The sequence below is a fragment of the Macaca fascicularis genome, chromosome 1 (genome assembly GCF_037993035.2).
Source record: "Macaca fascicularis isolate 582-1 chromosome 1, T2T-MFA8v1.1".
Taxonomy (NCBI): Eukaryota; Metazoa; Chordata; class Mammalia; order Primates; family Cercopithecidae; genus Macaca; species Macaca fascicularis.
In genome coordinates this window covers 136,808,826-136,822,972 of record NC_088375.1, presented here as the reverse complement: position 1 = coordinate 136,822,972, position 14,147 = coordinate 136,808,826, and the positions used below count along the sequence as shown (strand labels likewise).

The 14,147-nt window shown below is 33.2% G+C and overlaps 1 protein-coding gene across 15 annotated transcripts in view; it reads right to left on the bottom strand.

Moving 5' to 3' along the window:
• The window catches only part of DPYD (dihydropyrimidine dehydrogenase), an 863,430-nt gene that overhangs the window by 514,027 nt on the left and 335,256 nt on the right, over positions 1-14,147 (bottom strand). For 12 of the 15 annotated variants that reach the window (XM_065549305.2, XM_005542629.4, XM_065549291.2 and 9 more), the window contains 2 exons: positions 2,726-2,833; positions 842-1,011 (listed from right to left, as the gene is read on the bottom strand). The exons of the other annotated variants lie outside the window; for them this stretch is intronic. In XM_065549305.2, the coding sequence (XP_065405377.1) occupies positions 842-1,011; positions 2,726-2,833 (278 nt within the window). The remainder of the gene's footprint in view (positions 1-841; positions 1,012-2,725; positions 2,834-14,147) is intronic. 15 annotated transcript variants of the gene reach the window in all.

The window sequence follows — 14,147 nt, the reverse complement described above, 5'->3', positions numbered from 1 at the left end:
CATATGACAAATTACCTATTGACTACAGCTATAATTCTTGCCAAGTACAGAGATTCCAAACATGTTCAGGCATTCCGAAGTAAGTCAAGTTCATAATACTGATTTGATTAAAATGAGTAATTTATCTTTCTATAAATACATTTGGTTCTTGTTCTCAGAACTAATATTCTTTATAAGGTATTATATTTCTCTAATAGCATTAAAATTTGAGAAGTCTGTAGTACATGTAAATAGCTGATAACTCACCCAAGACTAGTCACCAGTCACTGATAAGAATGAAATTATTTTAAACAAGTTATTTTTAGTGTGTTAACCAATTACTAATTTTGAGTAATGTTTATCTTAGAGCTCTTTAAAAATATACATGACACCTTTTTCTTTCTGTTTGCTTCACAAATAATGAACTGACTGAAAGTATGACCAAGGTATATATCTTAGAATGCAGCTTGTAAATTGGCTTACGGAAAATCCCGAATATGTCTTATTACCACATTCTTCTAATATGCATATATATTGTGAAGAGTACCTACTATTCAGGATATAGAAGACTTAGCACTTTCTATCGTTACTAGCTAAATAGAATACATTTCAAACACATTAATACTAACAAGAAGCACTTGAATATTGACAAAGATTAAATTTCTCATTTTATCCAAATTACTATTACAAATTTTCTTTTACTTGGAATGTCTGAATTAGAAAAGAAACAATTATGTGTAGCCCCGAAATTTTTAAACTTGAATTTGACAATTTCAAGATTCTAGCGATTTAAGCATTAACAGTTTAATCTCCTAAAATCTGTTGGAGTACAACTCCATATTTTCTGAAGGTTCCATTTTACCTCCTCAGGGACAGCTCTTATATTAACAAAGCCTTTTCTGAAGACGATGAACACACGGCGAGCTCCACAACGTAGAGCGGATGTTGCACAGTCAAAGGCAGTGTCTCCAGCTCCAAGTACAATCACGACTCCCCGTATCGATGGCAATGGAGAGTGACAAGCGCACATTCCTGAATGATGAAAGGAAAACCCCATTTTCAAGTAGAGAAACCATTTCTGCATGACAGCTCAAAAGATACTTGTACTCAAAGCAGTGTAAAATTGCATCTTGCAGTTTTCCAGGATGAAGTGTCACTATCAAATTATTCTGCTTCATTGAAAGACAGTTTTATTCCCATTTAAAAAATACGCTCATATATGTAATTTCATAGTCAGTACCTTTAGTTTCTTTTTTCTTCTAGGATTCCTACAACACATTTCAGGAGTGTAGGTCATAACAGACTGGAATCAATCAATTAAAACTCTCTTTGTCAAAATTGTGACATCTATCTTTAACTTAGCATAATTAAGTTTCTTTTTGCTAGAAGTAAAAAGTGATCCTTATGATCTGTGTTAACAGTTTGCAATATTTCATTATAATACATTTTTAATATATTACCTTATATAATTTCTAACACATACCTCTGTTATATATTTTGTTAACTTTGAATATTAACATGCTGAGTAAGTGTCCTTTATGTAACTGAAGAATTTCTGAGAACTATTTTCTTGAAATAGTTCAAATAAACCTTTCTCCCTTTCACTGCTTTCCTCGGGTTTTGTTTGTGAAATTGGGCAGTAAAAGAAATATGACTTTCTAAGCATCCATTTCTCAAAGTCATCTCTATTAAGATTTGGTGTCCATATGAAGATCCTTGTAAAAAAAGTAAAATACAAATATTCTTTATGTGTTAGGTAGCACTGTATAATCAGATTAAATAAAACTGTTCATAAGATAAATTACTATAATTTTTGAAAGGTACCAAGAATAGAATAAACCTATAATTTCAATAAGTGTAATCATTTTGCTTTTGGGACAGATTTCGTATTTGGGACACTCTGTAATTTTCAAATATAAGCTAGGTGCACTATGATCTTCCTCAGAAAGAGTTTCAGACATACAAACATCCAGTTCTACTGGGAGGAAGAAGGTGGAGAGGGCAAGCATCTTTAGCTGTAAACTTCTGAAAAATAATTTAACATAGAATGTTTCTTACTGTTTTAAGTTCTGGGAGAAGCCTAAAAGTTTGTATCATTTCTACATGTAATTACTGTAGGAATAGCTGTGGCTCAGAACTCTTTAAAAACATATGTTTGAAGGATTTAGATTATCTAGCTTTGGATAAAATATTACAATTTTCCTCTAAGACAATGACTCCGGTCAAGCCAAAGCAAGGTACAGCCCTCATTCAGATGGTTCTTCTTGGGGTGTATAAAGTGATAGGGTATCTCTCAAAGTATTTTATTTTAACTTCATAAAATAACTGTTTAAGACAAGACAGTCAAACTTTCTGCCTGTGTAGGTACAAATCATGTAAGATATGTGATGATTCATCCTATTTTAAAACAGTTCCCAAACTGAAGGTAATGCCATTTCTTTGAAAAACATCTTCCAATGTTTGTTAAGGACTTGCTTACCTCGAAGCAATTTTTCATGATGTAGTTTAGACATATATATATTACAGTGAAAACTCCTTATGATGATGCTTTATTGGAAGAATGAACAAACAGATGATTCTGGCAAACTGTTATATCTGGACTTTTTTAAAAAAACTCTACATTGAGGTATTAGGCAAGGATGGGTGTGAGATCTGAACAATGTGCTGCTGAGCTTGATCTTGATATTAATTTATAATACATAAAATAGCATACTCACTATTAAGCATAAAAGACAATATGTTATACCTGCTTTACTGCCTTTGGCTACAAGTGGCAAAAAGTCTTTGGATGTGTAAAACCCCTGGTCCCGCGTCAGGCCTTGGAACATGGCATCTTTATTGGGTTCTGGCAAACCTAATTAATCAAATTTATAAAATATCATTAACAGGAGGAGGAGCTTTTCCTACTAGATATTAAAACAAAAAAGAAAACTTTGATCTTTGAAACAATGTTGTTCTTACAGGAAAACATCTGTAAGCAAATCTAAAATGTACGTAACATAGTCTAACAGATCTCAGAGTATATCTTGTATATCTTTAATATATAACCAAGTACACATCATAAATCACACATTAACGTATACCTGTAAATTTATGGAAACATACCATGTATATATACACATAAATATATATAACATTATAGGGAAAATCAGGTTATATTCTTTCCTCATGTCATAAATAAGTCAGTTTCAGTTATATTCAAGTACTAAATATAAAAGAAACTTTAAAAGTGGGTACATATTTATCTAATTCCTGAATAAGTAAAATCATTTCTTTTTTAATGAAGGAAAAAAATTAAAGGAAAAAATAATGTGTTTTGCCACAATAATTCAACCACTGCTAAATTTCAAAAATATAAATGAATTAAAATGAAAATTATTAACTAGGAAAATGTTTTAATAATTAAATGTCTTTACTGTATAAAAAGTTTCTCAAAATCAGTAAGGAACATATTAGCTTTTCAATGGAAACATAAAGAATAATAAAAATTGGGAGAAGAAAAAATATAAATCACTTATTAGCACTAAAAATATTAACTCCATTAAGTCATTAAACTGCAAATTAAAAGAATAAAATTATAACTTCCCTATAAAAAGAAAAATATTTAAGAAAATTAAACTATACAGCAAGGGTAGACATGGAACTTGTCATACTCTTTTGGTGGAAATATACATTGGTATTCAATATCTAGAAAACAGTTTTAAATCTATTTTTAGAAAATACTGACATATGCAAATAAAGGTTTAATGCACAAAAATGATTAATACAGAAAGAGTAAAATAAGATGAGAGAGTACCAGAATGCCAGGTGAATGAAGAAATTAGTTTTACCATATAAAAGAAAAAGACAACAGAACAGCGAATATTTGAGAAACATGGTATAAGATTGTAATCAAAACAGTCTTAAACAAACCTGCAGGATTCAAAACTCTGTATAATTCAAATTTTGTAAAAAGAGTATTAATATAAACCATGTAATCGAAACAGAGATCATTTCTGCTGGTGGTATTAAGGATATTCCAATTTTTATTATTTCCTTATTTTCCAAATTTTCTACATTGTGCATATATCAACTATAAATTAGTAAATTCTTACCAAAACCTCGAAAGGAAAATGAGTAGCAGAGTAAATTTTTTCCAAAGTGTAAATGAAGCAAATCTTATAGCAGTCACCCCATCCAAGGCAAGTAGAGAAATAATTCATCTCAATTCCATAAAAGCAGGGGGAAATACATAGTTTTATTTTATTACTAAGACTCATTCTACCAATGGGTCATTCTAGAGAGGTAGGAGTTTATTTTACAATGAAATGAACGGCAATGGACATTTCCTGGTAGATACAGAGTAATAAGCATAGCTCAAGGATGACTTTTGTCATATGAGATAAGGTGGATGCCATATCTGATCTGAAAGCTAAAGGTTTTTGTGGGTTGTATGTAATCAGCAACAAACTACCATTGTCTCTTCAGATTAAACCAAACATTTTTCTTCCCCATCCAGCACCCCCTGAACCTCCTTTTCCAGAACATTTGCTTATAAATTATTTTAAAAGACCTTTTGCTTTCAAAATGATTTCCATTATGTAATAGGATAGTTAGGGGAGCCACCTCACCTGCCTTTGCCTCAGCTTCTCTGTAAAGGAAATGGGGATAAGAACGTTTCTTCCTTTTATGATACAAAAAGGTATATTAGTAACAGAAATGATTATATAAATGGGTGGCTGTTTATGTGATTCTTTTAGAAAACCTGGGGTGGAGGGATGGGGTTGGTAAAAATAGCTGAATATGTTCTTGAAGGCTCTCTATGACAAAATGATTTCTTTTCAAATCTATTAAAAGAAGACTGAAGTAAGGGCAACATTTGACTATTCAAACCAACATATACATATGGTACATATGATTAGTTTTTCTTTGCAGGTTATTTAGCCACACCTCAGGTCACTCATAGAGCCTCAAGGTCCATGGAGCCCTCCTCCTCTACCTGGGTGACAGGTCATCCCTTCTGGCCAAGGACAGTGCATCTGAAGGTCTCCTTGTGGATACTCTGATAGCCTATGCTAATCATAATGCTGTGGGATAATGAGAAGCAGGGATTTTGTCAGCAGACAGACTTTGGTATGAATCCTTCCTCTCTCATTTACCAGTTCTGTGATCTTGTGTAAGTTCCTGTGAAGGTTAGGTTTAGGTGTCAACTTGGCTAAGCTATAATACCCGTTAATCAAACACTAAGGTAGGTGTTGCTGGGAAAGCCTTTTGTTGATGTGATTAATATCTACAACCACTTGACTTTAAGGAGATTGCCTCAATAATATGGGTGGGCCCTATCCAATCAATTAATCAAAAGGCCTTAAGAACAAAATTGTGGTTTCCCTGAGAAAGAAGAAATTCTGTCTTAAGTCTGCACAATCAGCTCCTACTTGGGAGCTCCAGTCTCCTGTCCTGCCCTAAGGAGTTGGACTTACCAGCTCCCATAAATAAATAGCCCAATTCTCTAAAATAAGTCATCTCTATCAATCCATCTGTCCATCCTACTAATTATGTTTTTCTGGAGAACTCTGAAATTGAGTTTCTTAATCTGATCTGATTTTCCACTACTTCATTTATAAAAAGAGAGATAATAATTATACTTCTCTCATGGATGTGATTTTTAAAAAAAATACTAAAAAATTTTATAAAATTATAAAAATATTAAAAATATTATATCTATATAATATTATATGATATAAATCATATTATATATAATTGAGACCTGGCATATCATGAATACTCATTAAACATTAGCTATTAATATTAAGATAGGTTTATTCTGTAATTTATCAATTATTTCATACCTCATATTGCATGGCAAGGAAGGAATAAAAGCTTAAATCAAAATAAAGTATTAAACCTCAGCAAATGTAAATAAAGTTCTACAAGGAAAGAAAAATGAGGCAACCTTAAGTGAAATATGAAAGAAAATGAAACTTGCAAATACTCATCTATCAAAGGAAGACTTCTCTGAGAGTAGGTGGCATATTAATAAATAAGGTATGTGTCTATACCAGGATGATTTCAAAATGACACTGAAATGACTTTTTAATTCCCCTTTCAGTGTGAAAAACAGAGTTTATGAATAAAGATGGATTGACAAAGATTTGACAAACAAAACAAGTCAGCGTAGTAGATACGTATAGTTTTTGTCTTTCAAGGAGGCCAGATAGTTTGTTTCTTTAGAATAGTTATTTAAGTTGTTGGTGTTTTAGCATGCATTTATACAAAGGAACACCTCCTTAAGAATTATTTTTAAATGGTGATTTTCAAGTTCTCTGAAAAAGAAGGGAGGGAGGGTGTGAGGGAGGGAGGGAGGGAGGGAGGAAGGAAGGAAAGAAGGAAGGAAGGAAAGAAGGAAGGAAGGAAGGAAGGAAGGAAGGAAGGAAGGAAGGAAGGAAGGAAGGAAGGAAGGAAGGAAGGAAGGAAGGGAGGGAGGGAGGGAGGGAGGGAGGGAGGGAGGGAGGGAGGGAGGGAGGGAGGGAGGGAGGGAGGGAGGGAGGATCCTGCTTATGTTACAGAAAATTTAAATTAACTTTTATCGACTACAGACACTACTCTAAATGCCTGGCCCTCAGGTGATTATTATATAACCCATTTTAATTCTCAAAATAATTGTATGAGACAACTGATGTTATTATCCACATTTTAAATATCAGGAAATTGAGGCATATAGGGATTAAATAATGCTGCTGAAGGATCACAGAACATGTAAGCAGCAGTGCCAATTTCTAACACGGACACTGGTTGTAGAGTCTATGTTATGAGTTCAAAATGGCTGCTTTTTTCATGTGTAAGGTTATAACTAGGCCAGGTTATAAAGTGAAGCTACATAACCAGTCGTATCTAAAGTAATCATTCAACATGTATGTATTAAGTTTCTCTACAAGACTGCAGATATGCACACCTCACAGGATGTGCCTGCAGCCAGGTTCCAATCTAGTGACAGAGAAAGACCGGCTGCTTCTCTTGTGGGCATTTTTGTTTGGTGATTATTTTCTCCAGTACAATTCCTTTCTGAAATGTTTTCCTTCTTAAGTGAACTCCTCTTGGGTATATGCTGGTTATTTTTCACTATTTGATATTCTTTGAAATGTGTATCCTTGCTTTGTTGCCAAAGCACCTCCCTCTGGAACAACTACGGAATAAATAACAGCAGTATATATAGTAAATTCTTTCCTTGTGCTCACATAAAGTTTTGCACGACTTCAGTTAATATGAACAAGATATTAGATGTTCTGTTACACATTAAAATCTAGTAAGCAATAAAGAAGAAAAAAAGTTTTTAAGGCTTGCTTTCACAGCTATGGTAGGGCATGTTTAAGAATTACTCAGATTCTATAATGTTTGCTTGTGTTACTTCACCAAGCCACTCGTTTAGTGTTAACTGAATGACGCAAGCACTTGTGCAATGCTTCTTGTTCTTGAAAGGATTCACTTGAATGACAGCTAAGCCATCATGAGAAAGACAGTCATCTTTGGAGACAGCCTCACAAATCCCAGGAGTGAAGAAGATAGCACAGACCACTGAGAAACTACCTCAGGTCCCTGGCCAAAGGTTGTGGATCACAGAAATGAATGGTGCTGGCTGGTCACCGTGGCTCACACCTGTAATCCCAGCACTTTGGGAGGCCAAGGTGGGTGGATCACTTGAGGTCAGGAATTCGAGATCAGCCTGACCCACGGCGAAAACCCATCTCTACTAAAAATACAAAAATTAGCTGGGCGTGGTGGCTCATGCCTGTAATCCCAGCTATTCCAGAGGCTTAGGCACAAGAGTCGCTGCACCTGGAAGGCGGAGGTTGCAGTGAGCTGAGATTGCACCACTGCACTCCAGCCTGGGTGACAGAGTGAGACTCTGTCTCAAAAAAACAAAAACAAAAAGAAATGGACAATGCTCTAGTATACTGAACTCTAAAGGAAGACTAATTCTTATTATTTCATACAGGGGCTTTTTCAATGAGACTTTGGTAGACAAAACAACACTGATTATGTCACTACTCTCAAGTTCTCTGGATGAAATCAGCAAAATGTAGCAGATGGCAAATATCATAAGTTTTTCACCTTCCAAAGTACTTTTGTATGTCAGATCTCACATGTTATGTTACTCAGTCCTTATTTTCTAATGCTGGCTTGGGAATGGTGCTGCATTAGGGACAGTATTAAAATATACAGATTACACATGTATTTATAGAATAAACCAGGCTAACTTCCCCCTCTGTCTTAGTAAAAGAAAAATCCATGTAACAATTTTTGTCTTTATTTTTGTTTATTAAATCTTATAAAATATCTTTTTTTTTTTTTTTTTTTTTTTTTGAGACGGAGTCTCGCTTTGTCGCCCAGGCTGGAGTGCAGTGGCCGGATCTCAGCTCACTGCAAGCTCCGCCTCCCGGGTTTACGCCATTCTCCTGCCTCAGCCTCCCGAGTAGCTGGGACTACAGGCGCCCGCCACCTCGCCCGGCTAGTTTTTTTTTTTTTTTTTTGTATTTTTTAGTAGAGACGGGGTTTCACCATATTAGCCAGGATGGTCTCGATCTCCTGACCTCGTGATCCGCCCGTCTCGGCCTCCCAAAGTGCTGGGATTACAGGCTTGAGCCACCGCGCCCGGCCTAAATCTTATAAAATATCTTAAGGCCAACTGACCTATTTCTACAATTATTTGTAAACAGTATACTGGATAGGACTAAAATTTCTGAAGTCGGACTTCCTGCATTAAAATTCTAATTCGAGCACTTACTAGCTATTATGACTTTGGCCAAATAAATTACTCTTTTTGGGCAACAGCAGCCTCATCATAGAACTGTTGGGAGAATTAACACAAAAAACAGGTATATAAAGCTCTTTTCATAGATGTTAAATAAATGTTTCCTTTTATTTTCATTTGCTTCCTTAAAGCCTTTGCTTGATTTAATGAAATGATACATTTGAGTAGATATAAGTTAAATGATCATCTAATCCATGATATACACAGTTAATATTATTACACATTTAAGTGGTCAGTATTAGATAGGGAGTATCACAGTCCATGAAACTTAGCATCTTTGGCTAAAATGAAAGGCTATAACCACATAAGGGTATTATTCTAACTTCATTCATTCTATAGACTACAATGAACTCTAACTACAAAGCATCAAAACAAGGAAAGTATTAATAGTAAGATAAAGCCCACTCCTGTTCAAAGTGTCATTCAAACTGGAGCATTAAGAACAAAACCATGTCTCAGACAGCACTGACCTAAGAGTCTAAAGAACTGGGTTCTAATCTCATTATTTCCATTTTCTAACTGTACTTGAATAAAATTGCTTAATCCTGTGGCTCTCAAATTCCTTGATTTTAGAATGCAGACAACCCTGCTTACTAAATAGGGTTCTTCTGAAAATTAAGTAGAAAAGTGCATATAAAGCATTCTGGTAAATCTAAGATAACATTAAAATGTAAGTCATTATTACTGTCTTGGGTAAAATATAAGAACTATGGAGGAAAAAGGCTTATATGATAAAGAGATTCATACTAAACACTTTCAAATAAAGAAGATATTGCAATTAATCATAAGAAGCCATTTGGGTGGCTAGATACAGGATGTGTAAAAGTAGGTAGAAAATCATAAATATATGTTATCTATGTATGTATGCATTTATATATGTATTAGAGAAGATAAGCTATTCCTGATTCAAGCGCTAGCAGTTGAGATGACAATATGGAAGTAAAATATTCCTTTCAAGGGCCTAACTAAGCATGTTGCAATTCCACAATGGATTATAAAGTGTTTCATCTGTCACTTAAAGATCACTCAAAGGATTTATGTCTTACTTCTAAGGGACAATAGTGCCATATGGGTTATCATACTAGGATCTATATATTGATAAGAAAGAGAATAGATCAATGATGGCCTGTTGTGGTTCTTTTATCAATAGAACTCCCCATCTTCTTCCCTATGTGCCACTGTAAATACGTTTAGTACTGAGTGTTCAGACTGAATTTAGGAAAAAAAATGGAGTGATTCAATATAATACATATGAAATTAGATCACCATGCATCACAATAATATTCATTTCATTGATTTTTGAAATCCCCATTAAACATCTGTTTCATATAACTGATGTCTATATTTTCTCTAAATGTGACCATACACATTAACTGTGTGTATCACACAATTGGTTAGAGAATAACAAGAAGATTTTTTAAAATGTTATGAATGGAGACACCATTTCAAATAATTTTTCCCATTACACAAGATTTTTTTTGTACAGCAGTTTATAACAATAAGTCCAGAACAAAGTGAATTATGGAGTATTATTATATAATATTGAAAATCTGATGCATGTTGAACTTCTATTTGTATTTAATGTATAAAACAGTACAATTTTAAAAAGCACTAGAAAAGAGAAAATAACCAAAGAATTTTTATGAAGTTATAAAGTATTTCAGTTGGCTTCTATACTTCATATAGAAAACACACAAATTCTATCATGCCAATGTAATTACTTCATATAACTTCATATTAGAATTTACTATCAGACTCCAATTTAGAATATCTACAGCTGAGAAAGGATATGAACATATTCTTTACAACAAAGCAATGCATGTACTAAGAAGTGTAAGTACACATGAAATGAATTGAATTTGAATGGTTGAAATTCTTATAGAGGATTTTTTTTTATCTTTAATAAATGTCCAGTGATCTAATATAAACAAAATGAGAGTATGGGTTCACCATGCATTTTCGGTCTCATACTTTTTACTTCCTTTATACATCTGGAAAAAATATATACAGAGATTTTATTTTGTTTAATGAAATAATGGTTTTCTTTACAGAGATGGATAAAATATCCTTGAGTATACTGTAGTTTCATAACAAATCACGTGTATACTTAGGATCTGTTGCAACTTTTCTTCTATCTATAGGATGTTTTGACACAATCAGAACAACAAACCCTTTGAACAAAAAAAAAGAAGTACATTTTGTTTCATTATTATTTTATAATTTTCCAATTTGCTTATAATTAGTAGAAGTTATTGTAATAATTGAAATTACAATTTAATGTAAGCATTTGGTTTAGTTAAAACATTTCTAGAAAAGATGTTAATGTAATTTCATATTTCAGCCATACATTTATCCTCATTACTCTGCTTTATGTGATTATTTATTAAAGTATACTTTGTCTCTTGAGCATTTTCTCTTTTCTTTTTCTTTATTTCTCTCCCTTCTATTTTCTCTGTTTCTTTTTCTCATTTGGCTTTTGTTATAGAAAAATTTCCTTAAATGTTAATCTCCACATTGTGAAGTAAGGGTAAGCAAAAATCTCAAACAATATGCCTCAGGCAAATATTTTTTTCCTTAATGATTGGAGTTCTTAGATAGTGTTAAGAAATTACTGTTTAGGACTGTGTAAGTATACTATATCCCAAAGTAAAGAAATCATTAATAATAAAATACTAAAAAGGAACAGTTATATTACAAAATAAATCTACCAGGCTTACAAAGAAAACAAATTTGCAACAGCCACCTGCTGTGGAGATGAGGCAGTAATCTCAACAGCAGGAAATAAAAGGGAAGAGAGGAGAAAAATACAAAAGCACAGACATTAAAAAAGTAATTAAAACACTTATCTCCATCGACATACATAACGGAAAAAAACCCTCAACCAACTACCTAAAAACATACTCTATTGAACTGCACAGTAGGAAACAGCATTAAAGCTGCCACCATAAACACACATTCTGTAGAAGGAAGAAGACCCCTTTAAAAATGTAATTTCAAAAGTATTACTAATGTGTTAATCACCAGTAAATGTACCTCACATTCATTGTATTAGTTACTTTCTGGAAGGTGTTTTTAAAAATTGTACTTTCACATTTTTTACTCAAGTAAGTTCTTAAATACAGGCACTGAAAACCCCTTTATCAGTAATTGTTCTAGCAAATAATATAATCACATTGTGAGACTGAAATATTCTCTATTTGAAAAACTTTATGTAATAATTGTTAATATAGCATGCATTTAGAGAATGCATTTAAACAGTTTCCTTTGAAATAAACTGGCCTTTGCTATAGTACTTGAATAAAATAAGGTGAAACACAATGTATGAGTTAGGGTCATGGATTAAAACGGAAATGAAAGCTAAAAATCGTTCTGAATTACTCAGGTATGCTCTGGCCTTCAGAGCTCTGCAAAGTGAAACAATGCAAGACTGAGGAAGCAAGTGGCAGGCTTTAAAATAAAGAACATGTAGCCAGTGCACTTGTGACTCTCTTAGCTGCTGGAACTTGTTTTCTACATCTATGCGATTTTCTCCAAGCATATATGTGAAACAATGGAGAGCTGCTCAGTTCAGAATGATATGATCTCTCTAGTGAGCTCTTGACTCTGTTACTTATATAGCTATACATAAGCATAAATAATTAAACTTAAAGCCTCAGTTTCCTCGTCTTTAAAATGAGAAGTTACAAAACCGTATTTCCATACTGAACTGTTATATGGACAAGTAAACATAAAATAGCTCTGCACTACTGAAAGAACTGAATTCTATAGGTAGAAAATTTAATTCACAAACATAGATATTTGTCATGCTACCATATAATTATTTTATCTGGTGATAATATTCAAAGATCAGCGTCATTTCAATTCTCCATTTCCCTCTTTAAATGATAAACTTCTGTGCAAATTTATTTTATTTTACTCCAAGTCATTACTGTAATTTTATGTTTTCCAAAAAATTACTGTTCTCAATAGATTTTTACAAGAAATATGTTAGATATTAGAAAATGTTAAATTATTTTCATGCATAAATATACTTGGAATATATTTAGTATTACTGTCACATTGCTGAGACTTAAAATCACACTACTTTTCTAGGAATTCAGAAAATTCCACAAGAAAATCATTTTCTAAAGGGCATTCTTGATGGATGCACTTGGTCAACAATTCCAGAAATGTGTTTGACCTTTTTGCACCTCAGTTTCTTCATCCATAAAATAGGTGGATCATCTAGAAATGGAGTTCTGGGCCTTGTCTACGTTTTGTAGAGACTTCAAGACTATATAAAAATAGAGTACTTTTTATAAGTATGCATTTTACTGTGTACAGAGGGCTCACACATTTCATGACATCTTCCTAGGATCCTGTGACTCAAAAATAATTAAACAATCACATTTCCCCACTCTAATATTAAATCAATTTCATTATACCATATCCAAATGCCTTTTCAAGTGTACAGACTATGGTTGTAAATGCCAGAGGCACTGCAATTTTCCATATCTAACAATCACTACATACCTGTTTATAAAAGAAAGAATACCTGTTTATAAAAGAATTTGTTAGAATATTGGGTCCAGTGTAAGGGTAAGCAATAGTTTTTAACATCAGACATCCTTATGTTCATATGGATATGTGATATGGTTTGGCTGTGTCCCCACCCAAATCTCATCTTGAATTATAATCTCTGTGATTCCCATAATTCTCATGTATTGTGGGAGGGACCTGGTTGGAGGTAATTGAATCATGGGGGTGATTTCCTCCATGCTGTTCTTATGATAGTGAGTGAGTTCTCATGAGATCTGATGGTTTTATAAGCATCTGTGATTTCCCCTGCTGTCACTCACTCCATCCTGCCACCTATGAGTTAGGTGCTTGCTTCTCCTTTAGCTTCTGCTATGCTGTTAGTTTCCTGAGGTCTCCCCAGCAATGTGGAACTGTGAGTCAATTAAACCTCTTTCCTTTATAAATTATCCAGTGTTGGGTATTTCTTCAAAGCAGTGTGAGAACCAATATACTACTTCACTATAAATACTAGCTGTGTAACCTTGAATAATCACAGTTATTTAAATTTTAAGTCTCAGTCTCCTTAACTATAAAACTTGCTTTGCTGGAATATTAAATGAGATAATATATCTCAATAATATGATAATGGTTTAGCATACTGACTGGCATATGGAAAATGGTAATAGATGAATAGATTTTTATGTACTTAAACTTAAGAACCTATTATTTTCATATGTATACCTTTCTTGATATTTTTTCTTCCTTGATATTTAACACAATTATTATATAAAACACCATAACAACAACTTTAACAACAATGAAAACTATGGACACTTTAAAAAATTTAGTCCCAACTGAGATTTCCTTGAGTATTGGTGATTAA